The sequence below is a fragment of the Gossypium arboreum genome, chromosome 5 (assembly GCF_025698485.1).
Source record: "Gossypium arboreum isolate Shixiya-1 chromosome 5, ASM2569848v2, whole genome shotgun sequence".
Taxonomy (NCBI): domain Eukaryota; kingdom Viridiplantae; phylum Streptophyta; class Magnoliopsida; order Malvales; family Malvaceae; genus Gossypium; species Gossypium arboreum.
Window position 1 is genome coordinate 42,893,787 of NC_069074.1, and position 19,631 is coordinate 42,913,417.

Below are 19,631 nucleotides of genomic sequence, written 5' to 3' on the forward strand. Positions count from 1 at the left end.
CTTTTGTATTGTCCAATCACCTTACTTCACCTATCAATTTCCCATGTCTATTTATCATCCAACTGACCTTTTCCTTCACTGCTACTCTTTTCCAATCTTTCTTCTTCTTATTAGAATGTTCAACTTCCAATTTTATAAAATTTTGACTATACTATAACTATTTATTTGATTTTTTTTTTCTTTTTCTAAATTTTGATTTAATTTGTTCACTAATTAAAAAGGTTAGTTATAAGTAATTGAAAAGTCAAGCAAGAAATGATTGTGATAGTGTTATTTGTATCTATATACTTAATTCTCATACCTTTAATTTTTTTTTTGTTAAAATCCTGAACAATACTTGTTTTAATTTATCATGGCAGGATAGAAAATTTTTACCTTTAGGGCCACCTAGTAAAATTTAAGATTCTGGGTTGAGTTTTAGTTAAGATTTTTTGCTCGGCTCTAATATTATATTATAAAATAATTATATTAATTATATTATGTTAAATAATAATTATATTTATTTTAAATCATTAACCTAACAACGATAAAATCAATTTCTTGTAACTTATAAAAATTCTAATTAAATAACTCAGTTCAAAATATAAAATTTTAAAATTTATATTTAGTACAATAAAATATTTATTATATTCATTTGTGTTTTAATATAATAAAAATTTATTATATTTATGGTAGTGTCTTTTAATATAAATATTTTTAATGTTAGAAAATTTTTATTTTATTGTTTTTAGTGCAGTTAGTGTATTTTATATATATATATATATATATATATATATATATATATATTTTTAAAATATTTTAAAATAAAAATTAATCTAATATGGGTGGGCTAGATCAAGTTTGGATTTATTTTTCTTAAATTGGGTCAATTCAAACCAAAAAAAAAAAGTCTAATTTTTGGATCAGTACAAGCCTGAGCTTTGAGAATTGATTTAGATAATGTATCTAGTCGACCCATGAGTAAATCTAGTTAAAAATGTTTTTAAGAAAATTTAACAGTAATGTCTTAATTTAACTAATATCATTGTGGAAGTAGAATTAATTAAAATAGAAAGATTAAATATTAATTGTGAGCATAATAAAAAAAAATCAAAATTGTAAATTTCATTATCTTATGGTGAACTATAGGTGCTCATGGGTCAGGCCGGGTTTGGGTTGGGCTCAATTAAAAATTTAGGCCCATTTATTGGACTCAGGTCGGGCTAGGCCCAAAAAATAGGCCTAAAATTTTGCTCAAACCTGGTCCAAATAAAAACGCTAAAACCCGGGCTTGGCTCGGCTCGACTTACTGTATTAATTTTTATATTATTTTATATAATTTTTAAATATATATAATACATCAAAAATACTAAAAAATCAAAATAAATATTTTTCAACAAATTAAAAATAAATTTTATAAAATATGTAGACTTAAATAACACTAAGATAGATGTAACTTAACAAGCAAATACCTCTAAAATAATAACAAAATTAACAAATATCTTTAAAATAATTACAAAATTAATAATAAAATAAGTTTTATACAATATCCAAATAATAACAACAAAATAATAGCAACATAATAGTAATATGGTAATAAAATAGGAAGAAAACAACAAAAAATAACATTCAAAAACAAAAAAAAAATAGCAGATTTTTTTTGTCATTTAGTGAATTAGGACCGGGTCGGGACCGGGCTAAAAATACCTTACTCGAGGCCCAACACACATTTGTCCAAGCCTATTTTTCAGGCTTATATTTCTGCCCAAACCCTTCCACATTTAGAGTGGGCCTTCGGGCCAGGCCGGATAACTCGACCCATGAGCAGGTTTATGATGAACTGATTATTGAATTTTCATAAAATAGTAATAAAAAGTTTTCATAAATTTAATAATAAAATAAAAATATCATAACATTTTAACATTACTACGAATAATACTTAAATAAGAAAAAGAAAAGAAAGAGATTGCACTATTGAATTTTCTAAAATCTAACATTACATTATGGTTAATTTCCATCACTTTTCTTTTGAACTTTTCAAAACGCCCTTATAATTTCCTTCATTTCTTAATCTTTTATCATTTTACTTTTTATTTTCATAAAATAAATTCTGTTCTATGCCTTTTAAATACAAATTGGTAAAGTTTCAAAACTTTTTCATAAATATTTTTAGAAAATTTAATAAATAAAAATTAATCAATTATTTTTATATAATATTTTTAAAAAATTTTAAATATAAAATGCTTATCTTTATAGGGTAAATTATATAGGATAAACTATATTGGTAGTTACCTAATTATTAATAAATTTATTTTTAGCTACCCAACTATAAAAAGTTACAAATTGATCTTCTAACTATTCAACTTATTTTGTTTTGGTCATCCAACTATCCAATTTTTCTTTTTAGTCATCACCCGTTAAATTACTTATGAAAAGATAACTTGACAGTTTCTAAATTTGGATAATAGTAACTTCAACCCTTAACATTTATATATTGGGTCAATTTAGTCTTTCTTTTAAAAAATTAACCCTCAACATTTACACATTATGTATTTTTTTTTTTTTTTTATTTGTGACATTGAGAGTTAATTTAAAAGAACGAGAAAAAATGCAAATTATTATCTTGGGTTTTTAGAAGTTTTAATTTTTTGGTATATTTCTAATCAAAATTAGGTGATAGGTTCATTTTTTTGAAACTTTTTAAGTGAAAGGGTCACAAAGATAAGCAAATTCGAAAAGAAAAAAAAATCAAATTACACAATGTGTAAATGTTGAGAATTAAATTTTTTTTTTTAAAATCAAAACTAAATAGACACAATCTATAAATGTTGAGGGTTAAAATTACTATTATGTTAAAAGTTGCCATATTATCTTCCCGTCAACTATTTAACAGTTGGTGACAAAAAAAAAATCAAATAGTTGAATGGCTATTTTGTAACTTTCCTTAATTGAGTGACAAAAGAAACTTATCAATAATTAGGTGACTCATTTTTGTATTATATAAAATTAAAATTACCTATAAATTAAATTAAAAATAAAATACAATTTGAGTCATTTTTTAAGTTGTAAACTGAAAACCGTCCAAAGAGGTTAACAACATAACTGATTTTTTCTTCTCAGCCCTACATTACACAATATAATTTTTATTTGATAGCAACATAATATAACTAAAGCTTAATGTCAAATTTGGAAACTGAACTTTGATAAATTTTTTAATATGGTACTTGAATTTTTTAAAAATTTGACTTTGATACCTGAACTTTGACGCTGTTTATCAATATAATACTTCTAATTAACGGTATTAAAATTTGACCTGTCAAAACATATGCCCAATTAAATGACATCTATTGCTTTTTTCATCGTTTTTTAAATTTGAACATATATAAGTGACTTGAAAGTAAATAACCCTTTAATATATTTTTAACCCGAAAAAGGCCATTAATTTTTTTTTAGTTAAAAAAGAAAAAAGTAAAAGTAAAACCCAAAAAATGAACAAAACTCATCATCTTCTCCATCTTTACACCCACAACTCCTACCATCACCATTTCCCCACCATCGGTAGACCTCTCCAACATCTTCCATGATTTCTTTTTCGCCCAAATCAATTGATTTTCTCAGTATTCTCCTTTCCTCAATAACACAACCTGTGAAATTTTTCCCTTTTCAAAGACAGACATCCAAGGAACAAAAAAAGGAATGTTATCCCCTCTCGCTATATGTGTTGATGTTTTAGATTTTTAATTAATTAAATTGCTATATGTATTAAGGGTTACTAGAGATGTTCTGTTATTTTAGAGTTTTTTTCAGAGCATGTAATGCTAGTCGACTGATTGATGATGGGTTTTCAATTTACTGATATGCAGTTAAGATGTAGAAGACGAAGTTTTTTCCCCCCAAATTTTGGTTTATATTTTTTATTTGGGTTTATTTTTAGTTTATACATGACTAGGTTATGTTGTAGAGGAAATTGAATCAGGCTTAGTTCTTTCTTTTGCTTTGAGAGAACAATCATATACAAACTAACACCACAGTTCCAAGAAAATCAGGAAAAAAATGTCAAAGAATGGGAAGAAAAATAATGAATAAATAAATTTAGGACACAAAAGGATTAGATATACGTGTCACAATTTAAGCAGGCCATGTGTCCTGAAAGTTAAAAAGTTAACTTAGTTTGATAAATGGCGTCAAAGTTTAATTTTTGAAAATTCAGGTACCATATTAAAAGATTTGTCAAAATTTAGGTACCAAACCTATAATAACTAAACCACCTTAAATTAGCAAAATCCTAAATTTACCCTAAACATGAAACCAAATTTAAAAAGATTCCAGTTGCTGTTAAAGAAAAAATGGAATCCAAAGACAAGAAAGTGTTTTCTAAGAGATGGAAAATTATAAATTGAAACAAATAGATACATACAATATAATACATGATCCCACACCGGACATCACCAACCATAATCCTCATTTACGAGATTTGATTCAATGATTTTCATAAGAGTGAATTAAAGTTGAAAGACATTAAAGCTTAGATCTCCCACCAAATATTATTAATTAATACTTACGATGGTGCAAGAATATTACTTTCCCTAACATAAAAAAAAAAAAAAAAAACCCAAGCACATCATTGTTTAATAAATCATGAAATAGCTATTTCTATACCATAAGCAATCACCCCCCAAAAAAAAAAAAAATCTGCCTACAAAATAGAGTTGAAACGAAACCAAACCAGGAATATCAACTGGTGATACCGTATATTTCGTGTCTATGGTCGATGATATACGAACTTCGTCCGGGGATCCACTATAAGACCCTTTCCACCATTCACTTCTAAATCGTGCCTGCAATCATCATATCGACAGAAAATTAGAATCATTTCTACTTTCTTAAGTTGACCCTCTGGCTCGCAAACATCCATTTCATATTGAATGAGATTGGTCCTGAAAACTGTTGAACGACTCAATTGCATCCATGAAAAAATTATTAGGGTTAAGCTACTATAACACTGCAGAAGAACGCCCCTTGATTACGTATTAGAAAGGATGGCATGTTTTGCTTGAAATAATAAGAAAGATAAAACTAAATCACTCAACTGAAACACAAAATCAGGGATGGTCAATTGCTCACGAGGAACGTATCTGAATAGCTGCAGAAGCCTGTCAACATATATCACTTTCTTCCACACCTATAGATAAATTCCAAGTACAGCAAGTTACATTAAGATTTGTAAACAGGTAAATCACTCTTATATAAGAACAATTAAGACGTACCACATTGTCCACAAACATTTGCAGAGCAAAAATTGTGGCTTTCAAGTGAAAGGTAGGATGAAGAACATATATTGCCTATACAACAAAAGTAAGGGGATCAAGAAACAACTATATATGAATATTCAAATTAGATGGGATAGATATTGCTGCATACATGCAGATTACGTTGGTGTTTCCGACCGAGTATTTGTTGTAATCTTCTCATCCATCCTAAGTCAGGTTGGCTGGTTGTTCCAGAAACCAGAAAACAAACATATGAAAATGCATTAAAACAAGGATATATGATGGAAATGTACCAAGGATTGTTTGTATTAATTGTGAAGAAAATTTCCAAATCTAGATTCTATTGTCCAAAGAAAAGGCATAACTGTTTTGTTTTATTTTATTGCTTCTTGAATCAGTTTAAAGAATTCAAACATTTAATTTTATTAAAGCCCAACCTGGTAATTCTTTAAAGGAAAAAAGTCTCAAAAACCAATACGTACATTTGTAAAGAAGCTGCAGAGTGTAAGTATACAATAGTATAAGGCTTCTGTATCAAGGGTTCAAATTCCTGAAATCAATAATAAAAAGATGATTTTAGCCCAAAAGCCAGTTTTCAGTAAACATATACTGTTAAGTGACCATAGCCACAAAACTTTTCCCAAAATTAAGCAGTTTAACGATGAGTAGCTAAATAAGACGATGTCAGGAAACTTTAGAAGTCCAATTGAAGAAACTAGAAAGCTAATACCTTTACAACATAGAGAACAAAGCGTTCAAGCTCAAGACACCGCAGCAGGAAATGTGCTCCAACAACAACCATAACAGGGCGACCTTCACTGTCCACCCCTCCACGGTAACTGAGATAAAACAAATAAACTAACTAAACATTATATTAAGACCGGAGGTAATCTGAAGATGTATGGAAATTGAAGAGTTTCATTGTATAAATAAAACATGGTCCCGCATATAGTTAGTAAAGTCAACAAATAAAATGGGGAAAGTATATAGTCTACAGACTTGAACCGTTTATCATCATGAGTGTATCCACAAACATTGATTGTGAAGAACCCAAGTTACTAATGGAAATGTAAAGATTAACCGAATCCCCAAAATAATAAAATATAATAGAGGAATGGTAACTCAATAGGGAAGATATGAATGGAGAAACACATGATAAACTTACACAATTTTCATCTCTGCAATTTCAGAAAGATTAAGAGAATTTGCCTTGGAAATGTATCTAGAGTGAAGTGAGTATTCTTCAGCAGCAGATAATGGGGGCCCACCAAGATCACCAAATCCAAGCAACTTAGCACAATTCCAACCACCTTGTGCTTGAGAAGTTTTTTCCCACTGTTCCTGCCGTCTCTGATCTGGATCTTTGATCAAGGACATGAAAGCAGGATCCAAATATGTATCCAGGTAACTTGAATTCCTGAAGGAAAAGCAATCATCCATTAAGGTCATCCAATGAATTGAATTCCAAATAGGCCAAGACTACTTATAATAATCAACCCAGAACCACCATAATTGCAGGAGAATAATAAAATGTGCCATGAAAACTCAGAGATAAAATTGTTACACTTTCAAACTATAGAATTGGAGCTACTCTGATTATAATTTGAATTGATTATCACTAGGAAATGCTTGAAAGAAGTCTAAATGAAAGTGCAGATTTTATTACACTACATTAACCAATATACTTTTGGGGAAAAGAAAGCATAGGAAACCAAAAAAATACACAAGATTGTGCATTGTGATGTAGCTACACCTATATTCCAATATTTGCACATAATGATGCATTTACGAACCAATCCACAACCACGAACAGAATATAAAAATGTAGGGAAATGTAAAAGATTTTATTCATGAAATTGAGGCAACCGACCTTCGTACCAAACCTACATCACTAACAGGCAGTTCATCTGGAGCTTCGGAAGGCTTTGGGTTGGCCTTTTTGGGCAATGGCTTTATTCTGATTTTACGCTCATCAATGATAGTCTCACCATTCTCATCCCCGACATCAGCAGGGAGCTTAGATATAGCCACATCCTCCTCATGCTTATCTCGAGGAAAGTATAGTGGAAGCAATCTACAAGTTAAAAAATTAAGTGATATGACACCTCATGCCTATAGCATTATTTTAAGCAAAAGAAGAAGTAAAATAATCATCAAATTCCTCAAGACAGGAAGGCAGTATAACAATGGATTCAAACAAAGCAAGCCATCTTTGCAGGGTCGTAGAAATGAATATTAGTACTATGATACCTCTTATAGATTTCAGTATCAGATGACGTGCCAGTACAAAAAACAACAGCAGTGATTTCATCTTTCTGCTTTTCCAGTAGTCGCCGAACAGTCCCTGAAGAAAAGGACAAAGTTTTAATGGCATATTAATCTGAAACACAGGCATGTAAAAACAAACAGAGAGGTTTTTTAAGAGCTTTAGCTTCTAGAAACTATGCACTAGTAACAAAATATCAGATAACATGCACGTCAAAAAAAGAACTAAAAGAACAAAATGAAAACTCCACAGAAGTCAATGACTCTTAACATTGTATTTCTCACAGCACACTGAAAGAGTCAACTTAGGAAAATTAGAGGCTTAACTAGCATTGATCCATTGCACAAATTAAAAATATAATATCTTATAATATTATTGTCTTGTTCATTTGATGAGATAAGCAAAATTGCTTCAATTTTTATTCACCACTTTCTGTAATAAAAGTACCACATAATGAATAAAAGTTGCAAAACATTACACACTTTTGTATTACCCCTTCTTACTGCTGTATTTATGTTAATGCATTAAGAATCAGACAAATAGCTGCAATATGTAGGAAATTTTCTCACTTATAGCAACATGAGCAGCTGGTTCACGGGGATAGTTTTTAGCTTCTGTATATATGCATCCCATAGCAATACTGCATTCATACATGTCAAAGGATATTAAATATCTTACTCCATGAAACAACATATGAAATGAACAAATTGAAAAAAAATAAATATATAGCATCTGCAATATACCAACCTCCGAAGACCATTTTCAATGAGAAGTTCAAGGCAAGAGCGGTAGCAGTGACTCAGAGCATTCTCGGCAGCAGTATGATACTTCACTGCATACTTGGGACCAACTGTATGGATAACTCTCCTAATGATATGAAACATAAAACCCTCAGTTTCCAGTGAAGACAATTTTATGACTAAAAGTTAAACAGTAACATTTTCGGTACAAACTAAATCAAATACTTATATTCCAAAATGAAAAATATAACAATCTATGGCTGCGCCAACGCTAGCTCAAAACCACATGCGGCAAGATCACAAATCTAACCCATAAATGATCAGATGAGAATGATGACATCATGCAATAAGCTGTTACATTTTGTACAGGAAAGTGTTACATTTTGTACATAAAAAAAAGAATACATTATCAATCTGATTTATAAAGAACTTCATTGAAGCAGCAGACGCGAGTCTCTGATAATATTTTTGTAAAACATCATATCTAGACAGCCCCTAGTTGTGCAAGAATTTGGACATACACACCTAGCAGGAAGATCATATGCATTAGTAACTTTGGCCATTCCAGTTCTGCATCCACCCTGTCCATACAAGCAACATCAAGTCATTCTTGCTTCAAGTTTATTTTGAAAATGAAGAACTTGCTTCAGAATCACAAAAGCTTGCCATAAACTGAACCAAAGTTTACGACATAACTATCAAAATGGTGCAACAGACCATTTAGTGCATCCATGCTAACAGTTCCCTTAAAATTTCTTCCTGATTAATATTTTAGCATACCAGTGTTGCACATTCTTCTGCAAGACCAGGTCCAGCTGCTGCATGCAAACCTGGACTACTGTGTGCTTCTTCCAAGTTCTGCAACCCAGCATGGAAAGAACATATCAATAAATTTACCTCTTTGACTAATGACATGCTCTTGGTGAGGAGCTTAGGTGTTTAAAGGGGTCAAAACTTTAACTGAGTTCTCATATCAGAACATTAAGAATCAAACTTGCCAGTGCCACTCAAAGGTAAAATATACAAGTGCAAATGGTTAAATATACTCGTGTGAAGAAAAAAAAAAAATTCAGCTTGGTTCAGTTCTTAACTTTTGAACAAAGATGCAGAGCCCATGCAGATAAGTTTTGTGCATCCATGTGATAAACAATTAGGCTCCCTAAAAAAAGTAACCCTTTTTTTCTATTATTCCTTTTATCAACTCAATCCTCATATAGCAATTCGGTACAGTTCCAAGTTACTAATTGAGTTATTCTCATCATTGTGCTTCCATATTAGCTTCACTAATGACATGGTAAGGTTCTCCGTATCCAAGGTTAAAGCAATTCATGGTATCTTCAAAATGTCTCAAATTTTTACAGATCAGGTAGGATAGAGAAAACCTAGTGCTTACCTCATTTGTAGAATTAACAACAGCATCAACCTCAAGGTTCCACGGTTGACCCCTCCACAAGTATATCTTTGAGTTTATTTCATGATCAATGGGAAACCTCGATACCATCCCATTTCTACTACTCTCCTCTTCAGGAGACTTTAAAGGGTCGGGGAAAAATGAATTTGAAAATGAAGGATCTCCATTCTCATACTCCAAAGAAGACCTACTCTCTGCATCACTCCACCGCGGGACTTGATCCAAGGTCACAACAAAGTCCACATTGTCAGTTGGGACTCCCCCCATGGTTGTGGCTGTAGCCACTGTCCGATACATTGTAACAGCTCCCAATCAGAGTCCCTAACAGAAGGTGAGCCCGAAGTCCAGAAATTGAAACTTTAATACCCCCAAATAGAGAACGGATTCTATGATTAAAATAAGGTAATTCAAACTATCCCCGCCCTGAAATAACAAAATTATCACAGTAAAATCAATATTTTGATAAAAAACGAGAGCTTTATCACTGATCAACAACAAATCTCAAGATTTTTTAACCTATTTATATCAATCACCAGTATCCACCTTCCAAAAATTCCCCAATTATCGAATCATCCTTATGACATACCATGAAAATACAGGAATAACAAGACATCCCTAAATCCTCATCCGAAATTTGATAAATTATAATTAAAATGCAATAAAAAATAATTATTTAAGCAGTTACGTCTTGGGAAACCTGAACCTAAAGTCCAAAGTTTTCATAAAAGAAGTAAACAATTGACCAAACGAAATTAAAATTGGAAGAAACCCAATACAACTTAGAGTTCGATTTATGTAAATAACATAACGTACCTGAATTTCAAAAGCTGAAGAATCAAAACTGATCTTTAGCTTAATTAGGGGTTCTGATTTGTTTCTGAAATACAACTATTATTGAAGCGGAGCTCATTTTGGCCAGAAATGGATTTGGGTGAAAAAGGAAATTATTTTTTTTGGTACAAAAAAGAATTATTCGATTTGTCATTTTGTGTTGGTTTTTGTTTGACTAATGATGTTAGTGGCCCTCTAATTTTCGGCATATTCCGTTTAGGTCCTGTCCTTCCCTGTAGAACTATTTTTAGATAAAATCAAACCAGATTCATATAAAAATAATATATCTTTGTATTACGGTTTTAGTCCCTTTACTCTTTTAACTTTTTATATATTTAATTTGATCATTCAAAATAAAAATTATAGTTTAATTTGATATAATTTTTCTATTTGCATAAATGAATGGCATGATTTTTACTTAAAAGAACACCTATCCAATACAAAAATATACATGTTAGCACAGTGAATTAAAAGTGCTTTTTATTAGCCTTTTGTACTAACTAATAACTACCAAATTTTGCCAAAATAAAATATAATAATTAAATTTCAAATTTGTGCATAATATAGGATCAAAACTATAATTTGACGAATTTGATTAAGAAAAATAAAAAGAATTCCGGACCCAAAACACATATGGTTTACTTCTTAATGTTCAATTTTGGCTTTGCAAATAGAAATTAAACAGCCTTTTTCTTTTAATGGTTAGTCTTGAAGGTAAACTTTATCTACAAAAAAAATATTAAAAAGCATACAAATTTTCGATTTAAGGATGATTTCCCATCTTTCATCCTGCCATTGTTTTGTATGGATTTTGATGATTTGAAGAATGGGGATGTTTAAACCAAAAGAGGGCTATATATTGCCATTGCTATTACATTTTGTTCTTGCATGTTGGCTTTGCTTCCCATTCTTCTTTTATCTATATCCAAGCAAATTGAAATGACAATTTCATTTGATTCCAGCCTTTTCCTTCAACATTGCAATGAAGTTTTCTTTGTCTTCTGGCGACATTGCCTCCACTGAACAATCCCCTACTCCCCACTCCGCCCCACGCATGCAGTACTTGTCTTGAATTTCTTGCTTGTTCCTGCAATTTTGCAATAATTTGCAGCAACCTTCACAATTCTATCTCAATGCCTAATCATATAATGCAAGTTCAAGAATCTAGAGCTTAATTCAGTCGGTTCATGCAATCTTCCTTTAAAGATGGTATTTTGATACATCTCAAGTTAGATTCTCAACATTGCAATCCTTCCCCTATCCCCATACTAAGGCCTCCTATACACAAAATAATGCAAGTTCAACATCACAATTCTACCTCAATGCCTAATCAGATGATGCAAGTTCAAGAACCTAGAGCTTAATTCAGTCAGTTCATGCAATCACCCTTATGAGTGGTATTTTGAAACGTCTCAAGTTAGAGTCTCAACATTGCAATCGTTCCCCTATCCCCATACTAAGGCCTCCTTTACACGAAATATTGCAAGTTCAACATCACAATTCTATCTCAATGCCTAACCAAATAATGTGCTTAGTTGCTTAATGCAACTATTCTTAGTATTCAGTAAATTTGGGATTTGAATCCTGAAATCTACAACCCTTCCATATCGATAATGCAACTTCAATAACTAATAAGTTACAGTTGGTTCATGTAAACACCTTTAAGAGACGTATTTAGTAAATTTGATTGGAACATCTACAACCTCTTTCTATCCCCGTATGGAAACAAACACACCCTTTTTTTATTCTTCCCTCTAGAGACAAGCAGTTCATAGTATGAGGATAAAAGGGAAAAGGGATTATAGATGCTCGGATTCAAATTTTATGTCACTTTTTAAGGCTATTGCATGAACCGGATTTGACGTAATGCAGTTTAAGTAAGCAATTTTGATAGTGATATAGGGTAAAGAAAGTGAATTACTTTTCTTTGTTCTGCTTTGACCGCTCTAACAGCTGCTTCAGCAAGGGAGATGACTTGAATCTTGCATCAGCTTCAGCGTACTTCTTCTGGTTTTCTTCTGCATAATCAAAACCCAATTTTTTTAAGGCCAATTTTAGAATTTAAACCACAAATGTCAACGGATTACGGTGAGAACGATAAATCAAACCATTGAAGCGATTTAGGAACTCAATTTCAGGTAATTGAGGACCAGGGATTGATTCGATTCCGGGGAATCCTGATAACAATCCAGCTTTGGCTGCAAAAAGAAAAAAAAAACACAGAAGCTCAAGCAATCATTTTTTTAACTATACCTTGGATTTCAACAATTTCTATAGTTAATTTCTTATGGAATTCGAAACAAATTCACGAACATACCATATCCAACCCAACAAACAATTTTATAAACAAAATCCTAAAATGAAAAAAAAAAAAGGAAAAAAGGAAAAAAGGAAAAGAAGAAGCAACTCAAGTTACCCAAGTGGTGAAATAAACAGTCAACGCAATGAACTCAAATTGAAGACATGGAAGTCTAACATTAAATCATTGTATAGTGGTACCTGGAATTGGAGACAGAAGAATACTAACTGAAGCAGCCAAAGGTACAAAAGACTTGCGTAACACACTGCAATTCAACGGTAAATAACAAGAAGAAGAAGAAGAAGAAGAAGAAGAAGTTTTCAAGATTTTAGTGGATGTAATAGAGATTCTTTCATCAAAATAAATGGGGAGAGAGGAAGCTGTTGAGCAAATCATTGTTGGGTTGTTGGCCTTTCTTCGAGATGAACAAGCTTAATAAGTAAAGATAAAGAGGGTTAAAAAAGAATCCCCCAGGAGCGGCTGATATTAGTTTCAAGTCTACAAATGAAAATTGACTTTATGTTTAGGTTAGGATTGGATTAAGATGTAGGTCATCAGCTCGATTTAGTATGTTAACCCAACGATTTTATAACCGGACCGGTGGTCGAACCGGTCTTACCACCGGCCCAACCGGTTTACATATTAAAAAAAATACTGAAATATATAAAAAGGGCTTTGGCATGGAGGAAACGGTTCGTTTCAGGCTTTTCAGTTAAAAAAAAAAAAAGAAAAGAAGAAGAAGATATTTAAAATAATATAATGCTGTTACCCACTTCTTTCTTTTTATATTAAAATAATATTTCTTTTAATTGGTTGAATATAAAGCTGTGGGTTTTCATTAAAATAATACTAAAATGATTAATTACTTAAATAATATAAAATATAAAAATGGATTATTTTTATAATGTTTTCGAGCTACCTAAAACTTCTCTCACCTTTTATCAATAAGTCAATTAAAGTAAAATATATATATATATATATATATTTTTTTTTTAAGTTATGTTGTCAACATATCAAGTGATACTCAAAAAATACTTTTAAATACAAACCAAATAAGGTATCAGGCCACACCAGTATGAATTAAGAAAAAGTTGACATTGAGAGTGTGGCCTCTCTTCTTCCTTCAGATTTGCTACCTCTTGGTTTGTGCCTCTGCTTGCTGGTTGCTGCTGTTTGCTAGCTGTTGCTTCGGCCTCCTTCATGCCATTGTCCTCCCTCAGGTTGTCTGCACCTGTCACAAACTCCGTAAAATAAGCATACAAGTGCAACATGTCAATTAAACTTGGTCATGAGTCAGGCTACTTATCTAAGTTCAAAGGTCCACATGAAAAGCGAGAGGGTTCAGACAACAATATAAGTCTTAAAAATAGACTTAGAGAAAAAATAAAACCTATTTTCTAAATGGGTCAAGCCTCGAAAGGCCCAACTTGACCCGAATTTGACTAATTTTTTTCTTCTGTTGTTTCCCGTTGTTATGTTATTGTTTTGCTATCATTTTGTTATTATATTTATATTATTTTTTTGTTATTATTTGTATATTGTATCACTCTTGTTTTATTGTTAATTTTATTATTATTTTAGAGGCATTTACTTGATAAATTGAACTATTTTGATGTTATTCAAGTATAAAAACTTTTTTTAATATATTTTTACTTTATTGGGAAATATTTATTTTAACATTTTTAGTGTATTTAATATATTATACTTTTTAAATCTATTTTTATATAAAAATAATCTAAAATGAAGTAATACGGGCAAGTCAGACTCTGATTTAGTATTTTTTATCTGGACTAAACTTCAGCAAAATTTTAAACCCATTTTTTAGTCCGAACAGAATCCTCACCTAAAAGACAAACTTAAAATTTTTTTGCATCAACCCAACCCATATGATAAGGTGTAATGCCAACATTTATTTATTTTTTATATTCTTAATTTGAAGTTTCTCTGTTTCTTGTTAGTATTTATAGAAAGGGAACTTTACTTTCTCTTTCATTTTGCTATTTCCAGGCATGGGAAATCAAATTTTTTATTTATCGGGTGAATTGTATTTGGTATTGTGTTTGACTGTGTTATATTTTCAAAACTGAGACAACGTTTTCATTTATGAGCCGGTCACATTGTCAGATCCGATTACTAAAATGAATCGGATTGAGTTCAGTTCAATGCCCAACCAATAAAAATGCAACCTATAGGCAGATCGAAGGGGAAGCTGAAACAAAATAATTACTCAAATACTACTAAAGTGTAACTCCAAAATATTCCTCACAAGATGAAGTGAATAAAGTGATATTTTCCCTCCCCCCTAAGTTGCAGATTTTTCCAGAAAACACACAGTTTTAGTTAGCAGCACAACACACTCCATCAACGTGCCCATTGTCAAATTCATCCTTCAAGCATAGCCTTGGCAGCATCGATCAGTATCGATCTAAAATCGGTTGAAGCTAGGCCAAGAACAGTATATCCTTCTTTGTCTTCTATGTCCACATCCGCTCCATGTCTTATTAAGAGGAGGGCTACCTGACACCAAAGGAAACAATTCTGACTAAGAATACCCTAAGTCCGCAAGATTTCATAAGATGTTCAGGTTTCCCCTATCTTAATTTGTGAGTAATGTAAATCACCATAGTAGCATAGAACTGATTTTGGTTTTATCAAATGTAAAAGCAATGATAAATAGATGAGGTTCACCAGCCTGAACCTTAAACCTCGGTTTCTCAAGGCTCAGAGAGAGTACCTCCTTGTTTTGGCAAATAACCGCACTCATCAGAGGAGTTTGTCCAGCTCTATCAGTAGCATCAACTTCTGCCCCTTCCTCAATCAAGAGTTCACATAATGCTGACTTCCCAGTACTAGCTGCCCTATGCAATGGGGTGCATCCTACCTGCATTTAGTCATACTATCAACTGATGAAATGGAAATTAAAAAGAAAGATACTGCAAATGAAAAAGGAGAACCAAAAAAATACAAACAGCCCCTATATAAGAAAAAATGATTTATGTGTGAAGTTACAAGCCTTGTCCTTTGAATTAATCTTTGCACCATGAGAGATCAGAAGTTCAGCAATCTTCAACCATCCCTTGCTAGCAGCATAATGAAGGGCGGTGCGGCCACCATCATTTTTCACATTAACATTTGCTCCTTTGCAAAAAGTAAATAAGAAAATAACAATACTTAACATCAGCTGAATGCAAAATTTGCACATTCGAGATAACAATCAGAGTAAGAACCCTGCTTATGCTCAATTAAGATCCTTAACAAAGAAACTTACAGGATAAAAAACATTTTCCATAAACCAGCAGGAAGATTCTCAACCAATACGTACATGCACAAACGAATTCCATAGATTTGCAGCTTATGGATACTCTGAACATGCTGATACATTAATCTTCTAATGTTCCGATTTTCTAGTACCCCATTAGGACATGATCTTGCAGAATCGAAAGCTTAAACTAAAAAGAACAGGATCAAAGATCTAGTATGATTTATAAGAGCTAGTTTACAAAGTATTTGATGTGGTACCAGTTATATGCTAAATTAACACCCTTTAATGCCTAATTTACAGCATAACTTTTCCATAAACTTAGCTTGAATATTCGTAACCAATTCAAGTACATACACATACATATATTCACAACTCAACTCAAAACAACTGAGTTTCCACATTAGGATTAATTTGGAAAATCAGAATTATACAAATTTCTTACCTTTATTCAACAGGATTTCCATAATTTCCAAATTACCAATGCTGGCGGCTGAGTGAATGGGAGCCCAACCTTCTTCATCGATACCATTCACAACTGATTCATCAGCGGCGGCAGAGAGTAGTTTGACCACCTAATGCAAATTGATTTTTTTCACATTAACAAATCAACCCAATAGAGATAGGGCAACTCAGGAAATGGAAAGAAGTATGGGGTTACCTCAGGGTGGGCGGAGGAGACGGCGACGTGGAGAAGAGATCGGGCGTCTTCATTCCGGAGTTTAACAGACTTGGTAAGGTGGTCTTGGGAGAGGGATTTGAATATGGAAGAATCGCCCTTCTCCGCAGCTTTGAAGAGGTCTTTCTCTTTAATTTCAACTGATTTAGTTGGAGGATTAATTTCCATGTTTGAAGCGAAAATTACAGATAAAAGAAGAAGTAAGGGAAAGAAGAAGGTTAAAGAACAAGAAGATTCGAAGGGCAGAACTAACAAAGATAGCGTTTTCCTCTATTAGTTTTTCGGCTTACTCCGAAGAACACCTACTCTCTGCATCCAAGGTCACAACAAAGTCCACATTGTCAGTCGGAACTCCCCCCATGGTTGTGGCTGTAGCCACTTTCCGATAAACCGTAACAGCTCCCAATCAGAGTCCCTAACGGAAGGTTTACCCGAAGTCCAGAAACTCAAACTTTAACACCCCCAAAAAGAGAACGGATTCAAACTATCCCCTTCCCGAAATAACAAAATTATCACAACAAATTCAATATTTTGATAAAAAACGAGAGCTTTATCAATGATCAACAACAAATTTCAAGACTTTTTAACCTATTTATTTCAATCACCAGCATCCACCTTCCAAAAATTCCCCAATTATCGAATCATCCTCATGACATACCATGAAAATACAGGAATAACAAGACATCCCTAATTCCTCATCCGAAATTTGATGAATTTTAATTAAAATGCAATAAAAAGCGATTATTTAAGAGGTTACGTCTTGGGAAACCTAAACCTAAAGTCCAAAGTTTTCGTAAAAGAAGTAAACAACTGACCAAACGAAATTAAAATTCGACGAAACCCAATACAATTTAGAGTTCGATTTATGTAAATAATATAACGTACCTGAATTTCAAAAGCTGAAGAATCAAAACTGATCTTTAATTTAACTAGGGGTTCTGATTTTTTTATGAAATACAACTATTACTGAAAAACGGAGCTCATTTTGGCATAAATGAGTTGGGGTGAAAATGAAATTACCTTTTGGTAAAAAAAATTTAAAGAATATTAGGGTTTTAGGCCATTTTTCTTAAAATTTAAGAAAATAAATTATTTTTAGAGAGATAATAGGAAAATGCCTCCAGCAACCACTTCAATTGAAAACCTTTCTACTCAATGTGTATTTGTCCTAGTTAAGGGTGTCCCCCATTAGGCTTTTTATTATTATTTTAAATCGTGACCTTAATAACCCAAACTCTAACCTTAACCTTACACCCAGTTATTTCGAGATAAAATTTCACAAGGGAATCCAGGGATAAAATTGACACATCCCATTCGATCTTTCTGCAACACATAATAATGTTATCTTTAAAAACTTTTTAGAAAAACACTTATTATTAGAAACATTTTTTTTATTTGTCATGTTCAATCTTTTTCAACATTTTGAAATTATATTTCATATTCGATGGTAGAATTTCCTATAAATTGAGCACATTTTGTGTAGAGGTTTCTATATTTCGAGCATATTGATTTCATAAGGAGGTTTGCATAAAGAGACCATTTTTATGCTAAAAATCTAAAGTTTAAAAATTGACCCAACAAAGTAAATTAGTTCAAGTGTCGTTGTTTTAATTTGGATAATGAGTACTTATTTTTGTATATAATCTTTTAGTTTTAAACATATGAAACAGGTTATTCGGGCAAAGATGAGTAGACGAATTAAAGCCGTTATTTATTACGATGGTCAGATTTGTGACATCGATGTTGGGGTTGTTTTTGTATCGGCCAAATTTGTAGAGTTGGCTGTCAACTGAAGCATAAAATTGAACGAGCTTCAGTCAAGAATTAGAAGAAAAGTGGCGACTTAAAGTTGGAGGAGAATTACGAGCTTGAAATATAGATATTTAATGTCACTGAACCTTGTTAAATATGATATATTTGAGGTTAAAAGCGACATGAATGTCGAGACGATGCTTGATAGGCATTGCTCTAGTGAAAATGCTATACTAGAGTTATATGCCCACTTTGTCGATGTCGAGGAAAATGGTTTGAGTTTGACAATAGTTCCAGTAAATCAAGAACAAGAAGTAGAAACTCCAACTACACGGTTGTGCAGTGTTTTCACAATGTTGTTATAAAGCTTCTATCAAGAAATGTTAGAATCATCTATGGGAAGACATTCTTTAGTTTCAGCCATCACTATCAAATTTGGCGTACAGGCGCAGATAGTTGGTAATGTCACACCCCGAATTGTTAATTTATGTTGGAATGGTAATTTTGATGATTAATTTGAAAAGATTGCACATTGAGCATGCTTTAATGAAAATAAGTAGAAATGACAGACTGGTTGTGGAAACATTGTAATTCAAACTTGGTTTAGAGAGTTACTTGATGTGAGACATGATGATTATATATTTTAACACTTGGCTATTGAAATTGAGATCGATGAAAGAAGTGCATGAGTGGTATATAAGGGAAAGAAGTTATTCTTCAGTGTAATTCTCTTACTTTTCTGTTCTTTCTTCATATTCTTCACTGGTTTGGATTGAAAAAGAGAAAGGTGAAAGGAGCGATCTTCTTCATCTTCTTCATAATTTGTGCATAAGTAGCTGATGATTTCTCAAGCTGGTAAGCTTCCTAACCTTTCTATGTTCACGGATTTAAGAAAAAGAAAGAAAGTAAGGATTTCTATTATCCATCGATTCTATTTTGTTTTGGTTAAAATTTTTGGATAACCTTTTAAATGGCCTCTACATACAAACAAGTCATGGTTCCTGTGATGTTGAAAATTCTGAAATGGTTGTCATGTTTTGTAATTTGGAGGCTCGGATAGTAAAGGAAGTAACTAAGAAGAGGGCTTTGGCATCAACTTCTAGGTGAGTTCTAGAACTCAAACTTTAAATGGATGTTTACATTTT

The 19,631-nt window shown here is 32.1% G+C and overlaps 3 protein-coding genes across 6 annotated transcripts; all 3 read right to left on the bottom strand.

Annotated features, from left to right (window-relative positions):
* Nucleotides 1–4,349: 4,349 nt before the first annotated feature.
* On the bottom strand, nt 4,350–10,676 carry LOC108453536 (uncharacterized). Of its 3 annotated transcripts, XM_053028335.1 has the most exons (16): nt 10,480–10,668; nt 9,649–10,089; nt 9,036–9,113; nt 8,781–8,836; nt 8,263–8,382; nt 8,085–8,155; nt 7,500–7,593; nt 7,120–7,323; nt 6,415–6,666; nt 5,980–6,088; nt 5,732–5,799; nt 5,401–5,470; nt 5,247–5,321; nt 5,070–5,161; nt 4,728–4,817; nt 4,350–4,565 (listed from the first exon to the last, which is right to left on the bottom strand). In XM_053028335.1, exons 2-15 carry the CDS (start codon nt 9,961–9,963, stop codon nt 4,742–4,744), a joined length of 1,680 nt encoding a protein of 559 aa, XP_052884295.1. In that variant the 5' UTR covers nt 9,964–10,089; nt 10,480–10,668; the 3' UTR covers nt 4,350–4,565; nt 4,728–4,741. The 3 variants fall into 3 exon arrangements, with proteins under 3 accessions (XP_052884295.1, XP_017607178.1, XP_017607179.1); XM_017751689.2 differs by having other exon boundaries at nt 4,350–4,817; nt 10,480–10,669; XM_017751690.2 differs by lacking the exon at nt 4,350–4,565 and having other exon boundaries at nt 4,657–4,817; nt 9,649–9,987; nt 10,480–10,676.
* Nucleotides 10,677–11,184: 508 nt separating this feature from the next.
* LOC108453537 (uncharacterized) lies at nt 11,185–13,325 on the bottom strand. The gene is made up of 4 exons (XM_017751691.2): nt 12,997–13,325; nt 12,606–12,695; nt 12,419–12,515; nt 11,185–11,584 (listed from the first exon to the last, which is right to left on the bottom strand). The coding sequence occupies exons 1-4, from the start codon at nt 13,190–13,192 to the stop codon at nt 11,446–11,448; spliced, it is 522 nt and encodes a 173-aa protein (XP_017607180.1). The 5' UTR covers nt 13,193–13,325; the 3' UTR covers nt 11,185–11,445.
* Nucleotides 13,326–14,865: 1,540 nt separating this feature from the next.
* LOC108450172 (uncharacterized) lies at nt 14,866–17,906 on the bottom strand. 2 transcript variants are annotated; one of them, XM_017747682.2, is made up of 6 exons: nt 17,620–17,880; nt 16,717–17,043; nt 16,501–16,630; nt 15,810–15,934; nt 15,531–15,677; nt 14,866–15,313 (listed from the first exon to the last, which is right to left on the bottom strand). In XM_017747682.2, exons 2-6 carry the CDS (start codon nt 16,900–16,902, stop codon nt 15,179–15,181), a joined length of 723 nt encoding a protein of 240 aa, XP_017603171.1. In that variant the 5' UTR covers nt 16,903–17,043; nt 17,620–17,880; the 3' UTR covers nt 14,866–15,178. The 2 variants fall into 2 exon arrangements, with proteins under 2 accessions (XP_017603171.1, XP_052885022.1); XM_053029062.1 differs by having other exon boundaries at nt 15,055–15,309; nt 16,717–17,906.
* Between the last annotated feature and the right edge of the window lie 1,725 nt (nt 17,907–19,631).

Bases quoted from the DNA above. Each gene is read 5' to 3' on its own strand.
- LOC108450172 (XM_017747682.2), bottom strand. From the start codon at position 16,902: ATGGAAATTAATCCTCCAACTAAATCAGTTGAAATTAAAGAGAAAGAC. The intron at 16,631-16,716 runs GTAACCCCATAC...AATTTGCATTAG, and splicing joins TCTCCTCCGCCCACCCTGAG to GTGGTCAAACTACTCTCTGC. The intron at 15,314-15,530 runs GTACTCTCTCTG...CTTTGGTGTCAG, and splicing joins TTATTTGCCAAAACAAGGAG to GTAGCCCTCCTCTTAATAAG.
- LOC108453537 (XM_017751691.2), bottom strand. From the start codon at position 13,192: ATGATTTGCTCAACAGCTTCCTCTCTCCCCATTTATTTTGATGAAAGA. The intron at 12,696-12,996 runs GTACCACTATAC...TTCTTTTTGCAG, and splicing joins TCTTCTGTCTCCAATTCCAG to CCAAAGCTGGATTGTTATCA. The intron at 11,585-12,418 runs GTAATTCACTTT...GCAAAATTGCAG, and splicing joins TCAAAGCAGAACAAAGAAAA to GAACAAGCAAGAAATTCAAG.
- LOC108453536 (XM_017751689.2), bottom strand. From the start codon at position 9,963: ATGTATCGGACAGTGGCTACAGCCACAACCATGGGGGGAGTCCCAACT. The intron at 8,156-8,262 runs GTTGGTATATTG...GTATGAATGCAG, and splicing joins ATTGAAAATGGTCTTCGGAG to TATTGCTATGGGATGCATAT. The intron at 4,818-5,069 runs GTTGAGTGATTT...TGATGATTGCAG, and splicing joins ATCCCTGATTTTGTGTTTCA to GCACGATTTAGAAGTGAATG.